The 19,604-nt window shown below is 46.2% G+C and overlaps 3 protein-coding genes across 4 annotated transcripts; 2 read left to right on the top strand and 1 right to left on the bottom strand.

Moving 5' to 3' along the window:
- Window positions 1-32: 32 nt before the first annotated feature.
- On the top strand, window positions 33-1,596 carry RBP5 (retinol binding protein 5). The gene is made up of 4 exons (XM_015872611.1): window positions 33-302; window positions 514-692; window positions 1,053-1,154; window positions 1,438-1,596. Exons 1-4 carry the CDS (start codon window positions 230-232, stop codon window positions 1,489-1,491), a joined length of 408 nt encoding a protein of 135 aa, XP_015728097.1. The 5' UTR covers window positions 33-229; the 3' UTR covers window positions 1,492-1,596.
- Window positions 1,597-3,329: 1,733 nt separating this feature from the next.
- On the top strand, window positions 3,330-9,182 carry C1R (complement C1r). 2 transcript variants are annotated; one of them, XM_015872598.2, is made up of 11 exons: window positions 3,454-3,563; window positions 4,311-4,539; window positions 4,757-4,949; window positions 5,129-5,272; window positions 5,431-5,627; window positions 6,096-6,243; window positions 6,328-6,449; window positions 7,066-7,144; window positions 7,576-7,716; window positions 7,794-7,868; window positions 8,089-9,182. In XM_015872598.2, exons 1-11 carry the CDS (start codon window positions 3,556-3,558, stop codon window positions 8,889-8,891), a joined length of 2,139 nt encoding a protein of 712 aa, XP_015728084.1. In that variant the 5' UTR covers window positions 3,454-3,555; the 3' UTR covers window positions 8,892-9,182. The 2 variants fall into 2 exon arrangements, with proteins under 2 accessions (XP_032302971.1, XP_015728084.1); XM_032447080.1 differs by lacking the exon at window positions 4,311-4,539 and having other exon boundaries at window positions 3,330-3,563.
- Window positions 9,183-11,078: 1,896 nt separating this feature from the next.
- C1S (complement C1s) lies at window positions 11,079-18,921 on the bottom strand. The gene is made up of 12 exons (XM_015872625.2): window positions 18,445-18,921; window positions 18,019-18,074; window positions 17,405-17,609; window positions 16,015-16,192; window positions 15,616-15,741; window positions 14,772-14,971; window positions 14,420-14,573; window positions 14,063-14,178; window positions 13,762-13,840; window positions 13,374-13,511; window positions 12,809-12,883; window positions 11,079-12,328 (listed from the first exon to the last, which is right to left on the bottom strand). The coding sequence occupies exons 2-12, from the start codon at window positions 18,054-18,056 to the stop codon at window positions 11,553-11,555; spliced, it is 2,085 nt and encodes a 694-aa protein (XP_015728111.1). The 5' UTR covers window positions 18,057-18,074; window positions 18,445-18,921; the 3' UTR covers window positions 11,079-11,552.
- Between the last annotated feature and the right edge of the window lie 683 nt (window positions 18,922-19,604).

Below are 19,604 nucleotides of genomic sequence, written 5' to 3'. Positions count from 1 at the left end.
GGCCGGGGCTGCGGGAGCGGCGGCCCCGCAGCCGGAGCGCGGGGGTGTGTCGCTGCTCGCCCGCCCCGAGCCGGAGGTGCCGGAGCGGAGCGGAGCGGGGCGGGCCCGGCGGGACTCTTAGTTCGGCGAGGAGCCCGCTGCTCGGCCGGCCCGCCCCGCTCCGCTCCGCACCGCGCCGGGCAGCGCTTCCCCGCTCCTCGCAGCCACCAGCCGCGTGCTCCGTGTCGGGATGGTGCCCAACCTCAGCGGCTATTACCGCTTCGTCTCCCAGGAGAATATGGACAATTATCTTCGCGCGTTGGGTAACTACCCCCCTCCTCCTTCCCTCTTAACTCCTTTTCGTCTCCAAAGATGTCAGCCCGCGGGACCTGGCAAGGGGAGGAAGGGGCTTTGGTCATTCCAGCTGAGACTATGGCTTTGGGTGGGAGGGGGAGAGGAGGCATCCCTGGAGCTGAAGCCCCCTACCCAGAGCAGAGAGCAGCCCACCCGTTTTCCCTCCATTTCATCCTCCAGATATCAACGTGGTCCTGCGCAAGGTGGTCTGCCTGCTGAAGCCTGACAAAGAGATCATCCACACGGGAGACCACATGGTCATCCGCACAATCACCTCCCTGAGGGATTATGTCATGGATTTTGATCTGGGGGTCCAGTTTGAGGAAGACCTGGGACCCGTAGATGGGCGCAAGTGCCAGGTGAGGATCCCCAACGGGGCTAGGTAATGAATGAACTAGAACTTCAGGGACTTGCCTGGCTTTTAGTTCACCAGCAAGGTGAGAGTCCAGCCCAGAGCTGGCCTGCCCCGCAGGTCTGGAGATATGGAGTCTGTAAGTGAACTGCTCCCAGCGAAGGGAGTAAGCAACACACAGCCAGACCTGGAGCTTTGGGATCCAGAAGGGAACTAGAGCTTGACAAAAAGTCCCAAGGAGCCCTCCGAGGGAATTCAACCATATTGGGGACCACACTTGAAAATACAACAGGAACGCTCAGTGTCATCACTGGAAAGCTGTGTTGCTTTTGTTGGGCCCACGTCTTCCCCTCTGCTTGTTTTTCAGACGACTGTTTTCTGGGAGGGCGACCAGCTGGTATGTGAGCAGCTCGGGGAGAAGAGGAACCGTGGCTGGCGGCACTGGCTGGAGGGAGACCTGCTGCACCTGGTGAGGAAGGGCCCGTGCAGCTTGGCTGGTGGGTGGTGGGGGGCACAGCCGAATGCTGTGTGCTGTTAGTGAACCTGAGCAGCCTCCTTCCAGCTCCTCTCAGTCTTCACCCCGGCTCCTCAGGAGCAATGGCCACTTCTCATAAACATCCGCCGCCAGAGTTCAAAAGTTAAATTTATGCAACAGCAGCCGCAGCCCTTTCCACCCTCAGGATGACCTGCCAAAACTCAGCTGGAAGACATGGGGCTGCAGCCTGAATTCCTCTTTCTCCTCCTTTCCGCAGCGCATGACGGTTGAAGACGAGGTCTGTGTTCAGGTCTTCCAGAAAGTGAAGTGACCGCTGACTGCTGGCACAGATGCCCAACCTGGGGCCCCAATCTCCAGTGTGATCTGCCCCAGATTAAAGAAGCAAACTCGATGGCAGCAAGCCAGGCTCCCTGTAGCAGCGTGTTTTCTTATGCCTCGCTATGCGGCAGGATGGAAGAAGGCCTCCCAGGGTGCTGTGGTCAGGTCACAGCAGGCCAGGCCCCAAGAAGGGAGAGGCGGGGAGAGGGGATGGCCGGAGTGTGTCCTGGGTGGGCCGAGGCAGGGAGGAAGATGGGCCGCTGTGTGCATGGCGGCTCCTTTCAGAATAAGAGCTGGATGGGAGGGAGTGAGGTGAGGCGGAGGCCATCCAGCCACCCCACACAGCGTCGAGTTGCACATAGGCACCCACTTGCTACAGCTGAGCCTGGACAGGCCCCTCACTGGTCCATGTTGTTCTCTTCTCCTGCCTCCCCACACTGTAGCAGCCCCAAGCACAGTCTCTCAGCTACCTCTGGAAAGCAGAATTTGGAGTCCCGAGTCAGCAAGGATAGCTGGGGCTGCCTCTTCTGAAACCACCAGTGCAAGCTCCCAGCTCCTGTTGCTTGCAGACATCACATTTTTTTCAGGATCCCAAAATCTTTAAGTTCTAGCACAGAAATGATTCTTCACTGTCAAGGATTTTTGTGTGAAATCCAAGGGTTGGACTGAGGTAGGAAGTCCTTTGTAGTTCATATTCACTGCACTCCTGGGAAAGCCCACAGAGAGAAGGAGGCTCTGTCTGTCCTCCAGGTGTAAAAAAAACACACTGCCTTTAGCTCCTGCACTCCACCTGGCTTTACTATCTTCCCTTTACTGTCATAGCTTCCCTCTACAGTCAGAGACCAAGGGACAGAACCTAGGGACATGAGGTCCCTGGAAAGGATGGACAAAGACAGAGGTGTCCTTCAGTGAGGACTCCATATGGGATGTGCAGAATGGGATCCTGTCAGTATCCACAGTGCAAGGGTGCGACTGGTTGGGATGTAATGAAACACACTGGGCAATCATAACCAAGCCATCCAAGACATCATTTAGCTGCTCCATGTAGACTTCTATGAGCCATTATTCCATCTATCAATAGCCTCTACATTACCTCTGTTGTACTGTGAGGCTGTAAGATCCAGGGTTTCAACTGACAGCAGCTGAGGAGCTGATTGAACTGTTGCCCTCATCCCACTATTCTGTACAAGGAGCCTTTCTCAGAGTTGATTCTGATCCTCAACATCAAGCTTGCTTCACCATGTCCAGACTGGTATCTTCCAGGTTGTGTGATCACCTTATATCAGGCTCTGCACCAAAAGCTGCTGCACTTTCTTTACTTTTCTGACCTATGTTCTGGTAGACAGATATTGCCTTCAAGTGGTTAACCATGACAGCCCCTTACACTGACACGCCAACTGTCCACATAATAGCCAAGGTTTGAAGGTAAAGCGCCCAGCTAAAACAGCTCGGTGTTAACGTGCTGCCAATTGGGTTTTACACAATTCTAGTTTTAGCAGCTATTTGGGATTTATTAGTAGTTGTGGGATAAATTACAAGGTTAGATTGCATGATTCTAAGTGGTATTTAATCAGCACTCGACCATTAGCCAATTTGACACAATCAAATGCGGTGACTTAGTTAAAGGTTTGAGAACAGCAAGGTTCATTTGGAACTTTCAGATAGGGTGTTGGAGGGGAGGTTTCTAATCTCAGTTGCGTGCCCAGGGACCTTCTCTCCTTCAGTGAAATACTCGCCTTTCCCTTTCGTCGTCTCTCAGCAGATGATCTGTCCCAAAAAGGGCTCCTCTCCTTTGACATCTTTTGGCTAAGATTTAAGAGCCCCCCAGAGCCCTCCCTGGCCCCAATGCCGGCGTCCTTTCGGAGCTGCAGCAGCTGTGCAGCAGAGGGCAGCAGGCGCCGTGCTGGAAGCTCCCTGTCCCGTCCCGACTGCCCGCAGCTCGGCTCTGCCTCCCCACCCACTGCTCTCACCGCCTCCCGTTTGCAGCTGGGGACCGTGGAGCTCGGACTCGGGCAGAACGGGCAGGGAGACAGCAGAGGGTCCCGCGGCAGAGCGCATGGAGATGTGAGTATGGGGAACGGGAACAGCAGCACCCAGGGTGGTGGGCGATAAGGCTCTTCCAGGGAGGTGAACTGGTCAAAAAGGCTTATTCGTGCTTACTGTCCCTCCGTTAAACTTCTGCTTGGGCTAAGGAAGAAGGATCGACCTGGCGGATCTTTTCATGAGATCTGGGCAATGGGGGTGTTTTGGAGGAGTACTCTCACTTCCCGGAGAGGGAAAAGAAAGAGAAACAAATGAGAGCCAGTTGTTTTTTTAGGAGGACGACTTGGGCATGACTGGGCTGAGGGTTACACTGAAGGCACTGCGAGATTGCTCATTAGTAAGCTGAGATTGAGATCTTCACATACTGACCACATAAATGAAGCAAAACCCTAAACTAGAGACAATCAGAAATGATCCACCGGCTCAGAGCAAAGGGGAACCATGCTTACAGTGAGGAACATAGCCCCTGGCTGCTGGGAACAAGCAGCCGCTGCTTGGGGAATTCACCCGTGTTCCCTCAAAGTGCTTGCCAGGGGAACAAATCTCTTTGGCTGGATCATGACACCTTGCTGGAGCTGGTCAGTGCTCCAGTGCTTTCATTCCTGTGGTTCTACTTGTTCCTGAGTGATCCGAGCTGAAAGCTGGATCCACTAGGCCTTTCATGTTTGCATTTTGCTACACAGCATGCAATCCACCTGTGAAGTCTCTCCCCTGTTTTTGGATGACTGAGTTTTGTGCAATGTCCTAATTTGCTTGCCATGTTCGCAGGCACACTCCTTTTCTCCTGTGGGCCATCCTCTTTTCTGTAGTGATCAGTTCCAGTCCAGTCCCAAGAAAGTTATTTGGGGAGATCAGATCCCCAGATTATCCCAAGCCGTACCCCAACAATAACATCAGCAGTTGGGATATCGTTGTGCCCAAAGGCTATGTGGTGAAGCTGACCTTCAGATACTTTGACCTGGAGCCATCAGAGTCCTGTTTCTATGACTATGTTAAGGTATGTGGATACATATCTGGGGCAATTGGTGACTGGAAATGGGAATCTAGAGGCGTGCTGTTCATTCACGAGGCTTCCTCTGGCATTCCCTGCAGAGGATTGGGAAGGAGCTAAAGATGGCAATAGGTGAAGCAGATATTGGCATTATATGGCTGGATATTAGTGGTGCATTACTGACTTTTATGAGGCTACAGTGATTTCCCCTTAACCTTGGCAGATCAGAGCAGACAAGAAGAGCTTGGGGCGATACTGTGGGCAGCTTGGGTCAACCACAGGCAATCATCCAGGAAGAAAGGAGTTTGTATCTAAGGGAAACAGGATGCATCTTTCATTCCATTCTGATTTCTCCAATGAAGACAATGGCACTGTCATTCCCTACAGGGGCTTCCTGGCCTATTATAAAGCTGTGGGTGAGTAGGAGACTATCTGTCATGCAGAAAGAAGCTTTGTGGGTCCAACTAATTTTCCTTCTTGACGGGCAAATCAAGAGATTCCTTAAGCAAAGATACCAATCTCTGTATAATTTCAGTGTACAGCAGATAGGCTTGACGCTTTCCTCCTCTTAACCCAGCATCTCTTACCTCTTCAGATCTTGATGAATGTGATCCTAACAATGCTGCTGAGGATGATGAGGGGCTTCGGTGCCAGCAAATCTGTCACAACTATATGGGTGGCTACTTCTGTTCTTGCCGACCTGGCTATCAGCTCCAAAGTGACTACCACTCCTGCAAAGGTAAACTGAAAGTCTGAAAGATCAGATGGAATATGAAGGATTCCAGAGCAGGAGCCCTTCAGTCGAGAAAGGTGGGAGAAGTGGTTTAGGAAGCAGTTAACGGGACAGCAGCTGGCACAGCCCCATCTCGTGATCTTTGCTTTCTTCCTCTACACCAGTGGAGTGCAGCAGTGAGTTGTTCACAGAGCCATCTGGGTACCTGAGCAGCCCAGATTACCCCCACCCCTATCCTGAAGACCTCCATTGTAACTACAGCATCCGTCTGGAAAAAGGCCTGTCTATCATCCTAAAGTTCTTGGAACCTTTTGAGATTGATGACCACCAGCAAGTCCATTGTCCCTATGATCAGCTCAAGGTACTGGAAATGAGCTTCTCCTTCAAGCCTTGATGCAAGGGCAGAACAGGAATTCTGTAGATACCACTACTAGCATGAGAAATACAGGATTAGTACAAAAAGAGTGCCCCACTAGGGAAAATTGAGCCTTGTCCCTCCCTCAGAACTTTTAATTACCATTGTCCTGAGACCAAGAGGCTCTGGGTCACATGTTCCTGTAAATGGAGCAAAATGTGCTTTTTCTTTAGTCTCAGGATTCAATTTGAATCAATCAAATTGGTTGATAGCTCTGACTCCCACAATAAAGGAGAAGTAGAGCTTGTATTTGGTCACTCATTTGTTCTGTTCAGTGCAGCAGCCATCAGCAAAGATGGGTCAGACCGCCAGCCCACCCGTCATTAGGCACTTTGGCAAACTTGGTCTGGATTGAGATAGGGATATTGAAGACATGTATCTTTCTGTCCCTGAGATACTTGATTTTGTCGCTAGATCCAAGCACGAGGGAGAGAGATTGGTGAATTCTGTGGCAAGAAGTCACCTGGCAGCATAGAAACCAAAAGCAATGAGGTGGACATACTCTTCTTCACTGATGAATCAGGGTACAGTCGTGGTTGGAAGATCCACTACACCTCGGAGAGTAAGATAACTCCTCCCCAGTGACTACTAGAGCCTATCTACACATTTTATTAATAACCACCCATTTGATCCCCTTTTCTAACAGGAATACGGTGCCCGCAGCCTGTCCCACGGGATCAGTTTACCATCATCAGAGACCTGCGATCTGTGTTTCGATATCAAGACTATATCATTGTCAGCTGCCAGACTGGCTATAACTTGGTGGAGGTGAGATCTCATCTCCCTTCAGCTGTATTCTGTCTTCTGTTCAGTCCACGTCTTTCAACTTTCAGTAAAGTTCTCTTTGGACATTTCACTCCTGGCGATCTCTAGCAATTTCTATTTTTCCATGCACCTGTAGGCATTTTTTCCCAGTGTTTTCACTTTTCCTAGGCTCCTTCCTTGCATGTTCTTTGTCTCACAAAAAGGCAAACCCCTGTAGTTGAGAGAACAAAGATCTCAGGAAGAACTGGTAAACAAGAGTCTCTCTTTGAGAGGATATGAAATCAGACTTGAAGCAGAATATGCTACCTGCCTTCATTGCCATCCTGCTGTCAGGCCTCTCTACTGCCAGTGCCTCTGGCCTTTCAAATGTTTATGGTTGCTGGCTGCTTACATTTTGGCTCTTTATGCATAATTTGTAGCCTGCAGCAAACACAAGATGGAAGGAAGGCAGCAAGGGGAGAGGCCAGCAACTGGAACACAGCACTGCGAGGGAGCAGTAGAAAGACTGGCAGTTAGGATAATGCTTTTAGTGTGAGGGAAGGGAGTTTGTGTGTTATGTGAAGGGAATATGAGGCTCCCTGCAGCCAGCAATGGGGTTTTTGTCTGTTTTTTTGTGCAGGGGAATCGGAAGCTGCTGTCCTTCACTGCTGTCTGCCAGGCTGATGGGACGTGGCATCAACCCATGCCCCACTGTGAAAGTGAGTGAGCCGAGTGCTGGAATCTTGTCCCTTGTTCTAAGTTATTCCCTCGAGTACGCAGGGAGTTCAGCGTCTGTGACTCAGTTTGTCTTTGACTATAGACTTATAGGTATGCTGACTGGAAGGACTGTAAAGGCCACTTAGTCCACTGTTAACTCTCATTACGCTTTTTTGTTTCCAAAAACCTAAATGTTTTTCCTCTCCTACAGAAATGCATAAAGTATCACTAAGAAGGCAGTACGATGTTGAAACATCTAAAAGCAGAAGACCCCAGTTTGGGATCCATTTTGGAACAACCACTCTCTTCCCACTGTACAAATTGGTCCTCACCTTCCTTCACAACATGGCCACAGTCAAAATCAAGCTTTAACCTACAACTATTAAGGTTGTCTTTTACTCATCTCTTTTTTTCTTCTCTTTCTTTTTTGTAGTTGTGAACTGTGGCGGCCCTGCAGAACTCACCAATGGGATATTCAGTTATGTTAACAAACCTGCAAACAACACCTACCAGTCAGAGATCAAGTACCAGTGCAATGAACCATATTATCACATTGTCACCGGAGGAGGAGGTGGTGAGTGCTGATCACACACAGATATTGGAATACTGAAATAAAAAGCCCACTGCAATCTCCACTGTCTCATCCTACAGATAGATACACCTGTTCTTCTGAGGGAACCTGGGTGGATCGAGATGGCCAGAAGAGGATTCCTGCCTGCTTGCCAGGTCAGAAAAAACTATGATGTTGTCTGGTGTTTACCAAGCAATGCTTATCACCAGTACAAAACAGGGATAACATGCAGAGAGGAGAGTGAGAGTAACGGTGTCAGTGAAGAATAACAGGGAAATAGATCCAGGAAGACAAAAATAAGGTGAACAGTGATGGAAAGAGAGAGACAAGCCAGGGCAATGAAGGATGTCATGTTCTCTTTGCCTTTCTCTGCAGTGTGTGGGAAGCCGGACCACCCTGTTATTAAAATCCAGAGGATTGTAGGTGGTGAGCGAGCAGGCAAGGGCAATTTCCCTTGGCAGGCTCTGACTGAAATCAAGGGACGTGGAGGTGGAGCGCTCCTGAGTGATCGCTGGATCCTGACCGCTGCCCACACCGTCTTCCCCAAAGGACCAGCAAGGCACAACTTAAGCCTAGATCAGCTAACAGAGGACGCTGAAGTTTTTCTTGGCCACACTGATGTAGAAGAGCTCTCCAAGATGGGGCACCACCCTGTACGCAGGATCTTTGTCCATCCTGATTACGATCCTAATGATGAGCATAACTTCAATGGAGACATAGCGCTGCTGGAACTGAAACACCCAGTAACCCTAGGCCCTACAGTACTGCCCATCTGCCTCCCAGATACTAGCAACACCACATTCTACATGGATGGGTACATGGGGTATGTGAGTGGCTTTGGTGTGGAAAAAAACTTTCTTTCAAAACATTTGAAATACGTGCAGCTACCAGCAGTTTCTCGGGAGAAATGCCAGAATTGGCTGGATGGTCATAATGGAGGGAAACATATGGTCTTCTCTGAGAACATGTTCTGCGCTGGCTTCCTCAGGAAAAAACAAGATGCATGCCAGGGGGATAGTGGGAGTGTCTTCACAGTGTTAGACATGGAAAGTGGTCGGTGGGTGGCTACAGGTATTGTTTCTTGGGGTATCGGCTGTGCCCAAGGTTATGGCTTCTACACCAAGGTCCTCAACTATTTGGACTGGATCAAAGGGATAATAAAGGAGGATGGGCTCTAAATGTTCTTGTCCAGCTGAAGAATCCCTGATACCATATGGATTTCCAGATACAGAATATCATATCCAAAGCTTTTGTTGTCGTCCTAAAGACTTTTCAAACATAGAGACCATGTAACCTTAATCACAAGCATTTCTGAAAACCATCATGTTGTCTGATGAATTTTTGTTGGTACCATACTGTCCCACCAGCAGTTTGTGGGAGGCCTTTATACATGTTCTAGTTCTTCCAAATGCAGTTGTGGTATTGGATGAAGCTTTAATAAAATCAGAGATCTCATGACAGCAGACTTACCACTGTCTGAAGTGCTGGCAGTATCGTCAAACTACTACGGTCTAATTTTGTAGGTCACATTGTGTGGAAAGTTTGCAGTGCAGCAAACCTTGGAGGATGTGTTGAGTACAGTGTGCATATACCCACCAGCATCAGCCAAAGGCTATGAATATTAAAATAATTGCTGGAGAAAACAGGTGTCTGTAACTGCAGATGGCTTCAAGGGAGTCAAGAGTCAATTCTGTAATGCCACATTCAAAAGACAAGGAATACAACAGTCACACTTGTGAAGAAAAGTTCCCAGGAATATTTACTGTGCAGAATCAGACAGCAGATTTTTTTGCATGCTATATTAAATACAGTTCTAGCTGCAGAAAAGTAGCTCTAAAATGATTCTCACTCAGAGAGAAGATGTCTCTAGTGCTGTGGATATTCTTTGCAGTCATCTCTTAATTAGTTTTGTTACCACAGATCTTTCTTCTTGCGGCAAGAGAACTCTGGGTTCTTGCTCTGTTTTCAAAGCAAGAACTGTGATCCAGGTCCATTTCTCTAGTGCCAAGATCTCATTTGCTTTCGAGTTAATATACCCTGAGGATTGATCTGTGAAATTGTACACCTGATATGAACTAACTCATGACTTCCAGAAGTCAAAATTCTGTTGATTCTGCCAGTTTTATGGGCACAACAGAACAAAGGCATGTAAATGTAAGATTGCAGATTCATAGAATCATTATGGTTGGAGAGGACCACTAAGATCATCTGCTCCAACCATCAACCCATTATCACCATGCCCACTAAACCACGTCTCCCAGTGCCACATCTACCCTTTTCATGGAAACCTCCAGGGATGGTGACTCCAAGACTTCCCTGGGCAGCCCATGCCAGTACTTCACAACTCCTTCTGAGAAGAAATTGTTCCTAGTATGCAATCTGAACCTCCCCTGGTACAACTTATGGCCATTACCTCTTTTGCTATTGCTAGTTATCCGGGAAAGGGGGCTGAACCCCGCCTCACCACAATCTCCTTTCAGGTAACTGTAGAGAGCAATAAGGTCTCCCCTGAGCCTCCTTTTCTCCAGTCTGAACAATCCCAGCTCCCTCAGCTGCTCTTCATGAAACTTTTGTTCCGGATCCTTCACCACATTTTTTGCCCCTCATTTGGACACGCTCCAGAACCTCAATATCTTTTTTGTAGTGAGGGACCCAAAAATGGTGCCTGAGGTGCAGCCTCACCTGAGCCACCACCCTAGTGGTCCTGCTGACTGCGTTATTTCAGCTATTTGAAGATTCTCAGCATGACAGAGGTTCCCCAGTCTTCTGTGGCACATGTTCCAGTGTCTCTTGCCTCTCTTTACCTTTTTGAAGAGTCTGCTGTCCAATCCTCCTTTAGGTAGCTGAAGGCAGTAGTCAGATCCCTTTCTTAGCTTCTTCCTTTTCAAGCTGAGCAGAGTTTCTATCACCTTTCATATGCCATCTGCACCAGTCCCCTGACCATCTTAGTCAAAAGAGTACTGTGAAGGATTTGGATTTAAAGTAGTGTTCTGGAGCAGAAGACGCTCTTAACACATATTAGATAATCTTCTCCCACAACACTACCTTCCCAAAATCAGGCAACCACAATAAAGTTTGAAAAAATAAGCCCTAGGTACAGCTAAATGAGATAATTTTGAAGATATTCTGTTTTTCTGCTTAGCTTGATTCAGAAGACTGAAGTCCTTGTTGCCAATGGTGGTTGGTCAATGTGCTGCAACTAGCTCAGAAGAACTTCATGGAAACTCTTATGTAGGGAAGGAAGGTAGTGTAAGTTAGAGCTTGTCAAAAGCAGGCAAAATGTTGGTTCAGTATGCAACTCAGTTCTTGATTTAAGGAGTTTCAGGGAGATCTAGGTTTAGACTGAGACAATACACACGTGAGAAGCAAGTTTGGACATCCTTTAATGCCATTAGATATTCTAAGCAATATAGGAAATACAGAAATCAGAAACTAGGCTTTGAACCTAGGGACTAACAATTATTCTCTCTCCTCTTCATTGTAATCTCCCTGTCAGGTCGGTCATGGGTGGGTCTTCATCAAGTGGGAAAAATGAAACAGAAAAACTGAGAGGAAGCAGAAGGAGCCTCCTTATACAGAATAGCATCTTCCTTGTAGTAATGCACGGAAGAAGAAAGTGAAATTCCCTTACCAGTCACAGTGACAGAGGGAAAAAATAATACGTATTCCTGACTCTCTACTCCCTCTGCACAGACACAGTGAGTTACCCTGTTATACATGAAAAGTGAATGGAATCATAGCCAGTCTTACTACCAGAACATGTAACCATCACATTTAGGAAGAGTGACTGTGCTAAAGGGAGAAAGAGCTAATCAGCTAATTCTGCTGAGCTTCTTCATCTAATGCTTATTCATGGTCTCTGTAATCCAGTCCACATAATGCACAACCTTGGTGTAGAGACCAAAGGTACCACATCTTGGTCCCCAGGATACCAACCCAGCCACATAGGACAGGCTGTTATTAAAAGGATCTTGGATGGAATAGGCTCCACCACTATCCCCCTTACAGCTGTCCTTGTCACCACCACCAGCACAGATCATATTGTCAGTGAATCGGTATGCGCTGGAATCAGCAGAGCCCTCTGGTTTCACAGAACGGCACTTGTCCATGTCCACCACAGGAATCTGGGCCTTCCAAAGATAAATGGGCAGCCTTCCTTTCTCTCTCAACCCCCAGCCAGCAATATAGCCTAGAGTCCCTACTTGTAGCTCATATTCGGGCAATTTACCAGGAAGACAGAGGGGTGAGATGTTTGGACCCATCTCCACAGGTTCCTTCAGCTTCAGTAGTGCAATATCATTATCAAAATCAGTCCTCTGGGTGCCTGCGGGCAGCCTCTTCCAGCCCGGATGGATGAATGATGCCTCTGGAACCAGCCTCTTGCCATCTCTGTACAAAGCTCCTCCACCAACATTGATTGTCCCAACAAACATACTAGGCATGTCATATCCATCCAGCACATGAGCTGCAGTCATTACCCATCTTTCAGAGATGAGCACGCCAGCTCCTCTTGGATGTTCAAAAAACACCTGCCAGGGAAAGTTGCCTTTTTCTGCACGAGTGCCTCCAAAAATCCTTCCTGTCTCTCGGATAGGATTACTAGGTATGCCACAGACTAGAAGGAAAAAAGAGGAACCAGGTGGGAGAATTAGCAGTTACAAACAGAAGTTTACCCGATAATACTAAAATGCCCGTAGTCCCCACTTTCTTGTATCTTCTAGATCATTTTTGATGCTGAATACTGAAGGACATGCGCTCCTAAAGCGCTTAGTATTTAGATTTAGACTTCAAGTAAGAGTGGTGAAAGTCTTTTCCCTATAGTGCCGCATCACCAGAGACTGATGGAAACTGAACCCAAGTAGGGTTTGAAGACAAGCTACAGTTCTCAGTATTGTTTAGGAGGGAATGAGGAAAGAGAGACCTGGTATTGCTGCACATCTCTTTTGACCTGTCAGGCTTTTTGCTATGCACAGAACAGTCAGAGATCTGAATAACTGAATGCGCACACTTGAAAGTACGCAGAAACAGAGTAAATGAAAGAAGCATGGGTCTTTGTTACTACGTATGCATACGTATTCACAGGTTTTGATAGTACCTGCAACACATGTTGGTAGCTCTGTTCCCATTTCTTCACTGATCCATTGTCCATTGGCTGAGCACTGATACACCGCTTTGAAAACATAAGAAAAGAGTGCCAGAAGGATACAATCAAGCTGAAGGGAGTGTAAGCAGTGCCACTGTATAAGACAGTGTATTAACCTTATCATTTCCAAAGCAAGTACAGCTTGATAAATATTAGTGAGATCTCTCTAAAAGCAGAGAACTCCATCAGGGTGCTTCTGCCCCTGTTTAGAAGGGACCTCATTTACTCCTTTACTTCTCCACCAGAAATGTGTGGTAAAAATCTCTGTGGTTCATACACCAGACAAAAGGAGACAGGACTTGCTATTACATCTAAGGTTAACACCCCTATTATAGACATTATGTCCGTCTATTCAACACGGAAGCAACACAAAACTGCTGCCTGCAACCCCACACCAGTAAGAATCTCTTCACAGCCTTGACTTAATAGGTTATAATCCATCCCCATGACAATGACAGTACTAATTCTTAGGCCTTTCATCAAATAAATATGTTTCTGTAGCAGACACAACACTTACCTTCCCCTTTGTTTTGTAAGGTATAGTAGGGTGCTTTGCAGAAATACTGGACAGTAGCTTTGTACAGAGGCTCATGAAGTTCAGAGATGTACTCATATTTACCATTATCAATAGGACTGGGATCACCACAGTTCACAGCTGTAGAGAAGAAACAAACAATCAAAGACAATCACAGGGGTATCTTCACCAAACAATCTGATTATTCTCTAGTATAGGAAACCATACAGCTCTGCTGATCCCTGTATGGTCATTCATGCTTACTTCTGCTATCCTTTCAGCATGCTCACATCCCAGTCCTTCATTGTTCTCCTAGTCTGGAGATAGTGAGTCTAGAGCATAAATACTCCATTAAAGTCTGCTTCCCACAATACAGAGACAGGTCACTTACGAATACAGCTGAAATCAGAGTTGGTCCATTCACCATTGTTCTGACAACTGGAGTGAAAAGTCGTGATGCTGTCATGTTGCTAGGGAAAAGAACATGACACATATAAGTCACTGGCCCTGAAACGGATCTGAAGTAGACATTCTAGTGGAGGTTCCTCAGGATACTGCAGTTGCTGGAAGAAGTCTGAACTTAATACAGCTTTGGCAAAAACATTAAGCCCTTTTGCTCAAGACACCTGATGGGAAATAGCAGGAAGCTGCTGGGAGGGGCAGAGAGTGTATGCTTTTTTTGTGTAACTTACCCTCACAATTTCATAGCCTTCCACACATGTCACCTTCACACTGTCCATGAAGATATACCTGTCCTTCTTTGGGTCAAGAACAGAATTGGGAGTGACACTCAAGGGGCACGTTATGGCTTTGAAGAGACAAGAGGAAATCAATGATTAACTGATTCAAGATTTACTTTCCTTTAAGTAACAAACTTCTTTCTTCACAGTGATTATTCTCTCTAGTTAACAGGCATCCTGTTTAGTTAATAGCTCCTTAGCTGTGACTAGCAAACATAGCAGCCTGAACATGCTGTTGTACCATGAAGCTGACCCAGGGGAAGGTCTTTCTCATCAGCAAAGGGAATGTATTCCTAAGTGTGTACTCACGCTCAGCATAGTAGCGTATTTTCCAGCCTTTGTGCTGTACCACATTGTCCGTCTGGAAAATTATGTCAAGAATGTTGCTCCTAGTTTTGATTTCAGGAGGACCCGGGAATTTGCTGCCACAATAGGGACCATAACGCTGCTTTCCAGAGATAAGCTGGGAAAACAACAAACAAGAAGTGCTGAAATACAAAATGTCTTCCCGGAGAGATTCCTAATAACTTTATTTTTTAGTATTCCCAAAAGCTTTAAAAAGCAGCATAGATGAAATTAAGCAATCAGAGGGTCTTCTGAATATGAGGACATCTCTGGGGAGACTCAGAGCATCCTGACTTCCTCCCTACCCCATACTTACTGTTAAACTGTCGTGGCAACTCCCTTGTGAGTCGGCTGGTTCCACATCAAAGTCTTCATTACGTATGATCAACGCCACAAAGTAGCCTGGCTTCAGAACCACTTGGTACTCGCATTGTGAGTTCTCTGGGTACTGATTGGGATAGTTTGGACTAGCAATCACTCCTGATGGCTCAGTGAAGACATTGCCACTGCAGTTCACTAGGATTGAGGAGCAGAGAAAGGACTCAGAAAGGAAATGGTTCAATTATGAAGCAGACGCGCATTCCATCTTCTGCTGTATCTCCAGTCTCTCCAGTCACCTGCATTAACCACATCTAACACTGCATTTTCCCAAGAAACTGCGAAGAATCACAACTCCTTATTCAGTTTACAAAGGACCTTAAATTCTAGTGGCCTGACCTACCTTGCCTTCTTGTCCGTCCTTCGGAACACAACTTCCTGGTGTCCTCAGTACTAGGGAACAGCTTCAGCATATCACTAATTTTGTTCAGCCTTGCTTAGTGTCCTCTCTCAGCCTTGTGTTTTTATCTTCTTTGAACTACTTCATTTTGTTAGGAATTTAAAAAAATTTACAGTATGCTAAGAGCGATCTCCATTACAGTCCTTATAAGAGGTCATATAATAGTTTCTTAATTCTCTTGACACACACACAAGTAGAATGTTAAGAATTCACAAACTCACAATCTACTGCCAGTTCAGATTTGCACTGGGATATCCTTTTCATTATGATATATCTGCTGTGACGGACTGAGAGGGATAGCAGAGAAAGTCTTTCAAGCACAATATCCCACTTGGCCTTATTTAACTCTTTCTGTTGACCACAACTCATGTAGATTTCTTACCTCCACACGTTTTCTTATCTTCATAGAGGAAATAATCTGGTGGGCAAGTACAGAAATAACCTCCAATATAATTATTACAGTAATGACTGCAAAGTTCCTCCACAAAATCTGCGCACTCATCCAAGTCTGCAAGTGTGAAAAGAAAATATGTCAGGTTAGTAACAGGCCCTTGGGGCAGTAGGAAGATGGGAAAGTGAAGTAAAAACTAGCAAACAACAAGGAAAAAATACCTTAAAGGCAGCATTTAGACTGGCCACATTGGAAAGCAGTCCTGTCTATCTGAACCTCTTATTAAATAGGACTTTTTCAATAAGGAAACCCATTCTGACATCTCATCTGCCTTCCTAGTCTTGAACACTACAGAGATTCAGAGGAGTCCGTTTTACGTTTTAACCTTACCCACTGCAACATAGTAGGCTGCAAAACCAGTGAAACGCTCCTCATTGGAAAAGTCTGATTGGAAGGTCATAGTCAGGCTGTTGTAAGGGATATAAAATTCCTCCACAATTGAGGAGCCAGGAGCATGAGCTTTCTTCCTCCCACAGACCAAACCTTCTACACGGCCACCAGACAGGATCTGCAGAAGAATTCAGAAAGATCTTGTCTCATTACTGAAATATGTGTAATCACTGGTATTTGGGTCCTATAGTTGATAGATGACTAATCAAAGGCTTCTAAGTTGCATTCATTTTTCATGACATTTAGATTTATCTCTTAGGGCACAGCCATGAAACAGTTAGCAGAAGGGCCTCAAGCTACTTTTTTCATCCACAGATGATCCAGGGCAGAAGAGAGTCAGCCAACGTACAACTGAACGTTGTACATTGAGAGAGCAGATTTCTTGCCATATGTAAGACCCTTGAGAAACATTTCCTCTTACTGACGTCCTCGCTCTGAAATACCTGTTCTGATTTTTCAGATAACAACTTATGTGAGAGAGATCTCAGCTAACAGCCTTTCCTCAGGCCCACCTGTCCAAGCAAATTAAATCTGCGTTTCAAAACCAATGGCTGACAGTCTGCAGAACAGCCTAACAGGTATATTGGTTTGTTGCAAGTGGATATGTTGTTGTATCCTCAGGCAAAGCACACCCATTCTACAATCGCACACTGGTCCTTCAAGGTCTCCTGGCTCTGCACTTGGCCTTACTGCACTTTTTTACACATATCTATTACAGGATAGGATGGTCTAATTTATGACTCCTTGTGTGGAAATGTTAGATGTTTTGTGGTCTGTGGAACAACATGGAGCAGAAACAGTAGGGTTCTATGTTTTAAACAGATGCAAAGATTGGGTCCACTGCATTTTATTCTGAGTAGCCACTATCCATGCACAGATCACTGGATTGTTTTTAACTTTAGTCATTACCAAACGATCTCCATGTTTGTTAACTGTTTATGTTCTCTCATTGACTAATTCTGAATAATTTCACAAACAGAAACTCAATGCCTTTTCTACAAAAATGGACATTTCCATGGTTTTTGTACCTGTGCTTTGCAATACAGAGGTGCTATTAATGGGCTCTACCAACGGATATGAGAGGGACACAGGGAGTACAGCATGGATATCATGCTCAGTTGACAGACAGTGCTCATGTCATTACAATTTAACAATTAACTTACATTAATGTAGGGACCATTAGCACAGATATTTCCAGTCATTTGGGATCATATCAGAAATAATGCATCCCTTATTCCAGCCTTGAGCTTTGAATGCAGCCTTGCTGTTATGTGCTATACCTTGACTTCTAGTCTTTTTCTCTCTTGATGAGAACAGGGAGGGACAGTACCTTCACAGAGTCATATTCACAGTTCTGCGAAGGTTCAAGATCTACATGCGTGAAATAAAGGCGAATGCCGTATCCTGGAGGGACCTGGATTTCCCAAGATTGCTGCAGATCATTTGGGTACACCTGAGGATAATTAGGTGACAAGATCTCACCATACATGGAGGCTGCATTAGCCCAGACAGGATGACAGAAGAAGATAAGGTACCTGAGAAAAGAGGAAGAAAGATAACATTGCAGAAGTCTTCCCCATCTGCATATGCACACAGTCCCTAATGAAAAGGCTGGTCTTGGGCTGTATGTAGCAAACAGCATTGGTCCTGTCTTTGGAGGTCTAATGACCAGCTGTGGGGCTTCTGCCTGCTGCAGAATTTCAGACTGAAAGATCACAACTGCCATCCTGCTCTTTGCTTCTCTCCAGCTGCAGAGGAATGGTAATGCTGCAGAAATTGCATAGAAGTGTCTTAAATTATATGTCTTGCTTCACTATCTTGTTTTGAAGGCTGCTTGGGCACAATAGACGCATTCAGATTTGAGAATCACTAGATTAAAAGCAAAACACCCTTCATAAAATGAAAGTATTAATAAACCTGCCCCATGGAGATTCAGTAACTTACCACATCTGGAAAAAGCTGATCTTCTTTCCTGAAAACATTCAGGGATTGGACTTTGCCTGGGACAAAAAACAGCATGATTGATTAATGTCACTGGTACTTCTGCATGTCAAAGTCTCTAACACTCCAGGCTCATGGAAAGCTCACCACTGATTTGCTTTAAATGCAAGACTATTCCCTGCTCCTTCCTGCATATAGCAACCTCAAACACTGAGGAGGTATGCTGGGCTCACTGCTGACAAAACGGAGCAGTAATCTCTAGGTTGTTACTCACAGGTACTCTTATCCTCCCTTTATGTCCACCAGTGTCTCCAAAGAGCATTACAGAGCATAACAAACAAAGCACCTCCCAACCAAGGGACCCAATTCGTTCTTCCCAGCACCCCAGCATGCGAGAAGCCTTCCATTTCTAAAGCTTGCGATATTTACCTTCTCTCCCTAGTCCATGTGTCTTTCTTCACTCCTGTCTTCCCTTTCTCTCTTCTCTTTTTCCTTCCTTATCACTCCAAAAGTATCCAAGCCTGACGATACGGTGAAGAGAGCTTCCATCTGCAATGTTGCAGCACCCCCTAGCAGTATGATGGAGCTTCCAGCTTTCCCGGTCGGATGTGGTGCACGAAATAGCTTTCAACAGAGGAGGGGAATTTCCAGAACAAGTTGCACAACCTTTGTTGGCTCCGGCTGCGTGGGGGAGTGCACATATCTGGTGTGTATTAGAGATTTTCGGGAAATCAGATGACTTTTGAGAAAAGGGAGGGGAATAGAGCTTTCAGCTGCCTCCCATCTCGCTCTCTTTCTCCCCCCTTAGAAAGTCATAGATAAACTACAAAGTGGGTGTTGAACAGGCAAAGTCCACCTGAGATTGGACCTAGGGCTCTTGCATGGAAAACAACGCACTGGAGACCACTTTGTTGGAAATCTATTCTGGGACTGCAAACCTGTGGCCAGAGGCTGCTGCTGCTCCTGATCTTAATCTTCAGAAGTGCATTTAGGGGGAAGGGGAGGGGGAAAGGAAGGGAAGGGGAGGGGAAGGGAAAGGGGAAGGGGAAGGGCCCTGGACCAAGTTTGATCTAAGAGTGTAAAGAAAAGGGAAACCCTTAATCCAGCCAGTGCCCAAAGCCAAGACCAAAATACTACTGTCCAAGCCAAAAAGCCACCAATGCTCTAGAAAACCTCACCAATCAGCTACACTGGGGCTGAAATGTAAATCTACCCTTTACAATCAGCACAACATGCTCCAGAGCTTATTTTGGCCTGAAAACCCAACAAAACTAAACACACAAGTTTCAACAGGCCATAGGCAAAATGTGATAGCAAAGCTCATGACTCCTTTATATTGTCAAGGGAGAAAAACACCTACGGATGAATCATAATTGGCTTCACTGTATTTGGGATCAAGGATTTAGCTGAAGAACGTGCCTAGTGAGTTTTATTGTCTGACTGGGAATGGGAAGAGAAAGAAAACAGTATGTCATATGAAGCACAAGGTTCACAGAACCACAGAATGACCCGGGTTGGAAGGGACCTCAAGGATCATGTAGTTCCAACCCCCCTGCCTGGCAGGGCCACCAAACATACACATTTACTAG

Source organism: Coturnix japonica, chromosome 1, assembly GCF_001577835.2.
Source record: "Coturnix japonica isolate 7356 chromosome 1, Coturnix japonica 2.1, whole genome shotgun sequence".
In the NCBI taxonomy this organism is placed as follows: Eukaryota; Metazoa; Chordata; class Aves; order Galliformes; family Phasianidae; genus Coturnix; species Coturnix japonica.
Note: the sequence above shows the minus strand (reverse complement) of the source record. Positions and strands in the feature narration are given on the sequence as shown.

Coding starts and splice junctions, on each gene's coding strand:
- RBP5 (XM_015872611.1), top strand. CDS start 230: ATGGTGCCCAACCTCAGCGGCTATTACCGCTTCGTCTCCCAGGAGAAT. Junction 693..1,052: donor TAGATGGGCGCAAGTGCCAG/GTGAGGATCCCC, acceptor CTTGTTTTTCAG/ACGACTGTTTTCTGGGAGGG. Junction 1,155..1,437: donor AGGGAGACCTGCTGCACCTG/GTGAGGAAGGGC, acceptor TCCTTTCCGCAG/CGCATGACGGTTGAAGACGA.
- C1R (XM_015872598.2), top strand. Junction 4,950..5,128: donor GGCCTATTATAAAGCTGTGG/GTGAGTAGGAGA, acceptor TTACCTCTTCAG/ATCTTGATGAATGTGATCCT. Junction 5,628..6,095: donor GTCCCTATGATCAGCTCAAG/GTACTGGAAATG, acceptor TTTTGTCGCTAG/ATCCAAGCACGAGGGAGAGA.
- C1S (XM_015872625.2), bottom strand. CDS start 18,056: ATGTTTTCAGGAAAGAAGATCAGCTTTTTCCAGATGTG. Junction 12,884..13,373: donor CTTACAAAACAAAGGGGAAG/GTAAGTGTTGTG, acceptor ATGTTTTCAAAG/CGGTGTATCAGTGCTCAGCC. Junction 12,329..12,808: donor GCTACCAACATGTGTTGCAG/GTACTATCAAAA, acceptor TTTTCCTTCTAG/TCTGTGGCATACCTAGTAAT.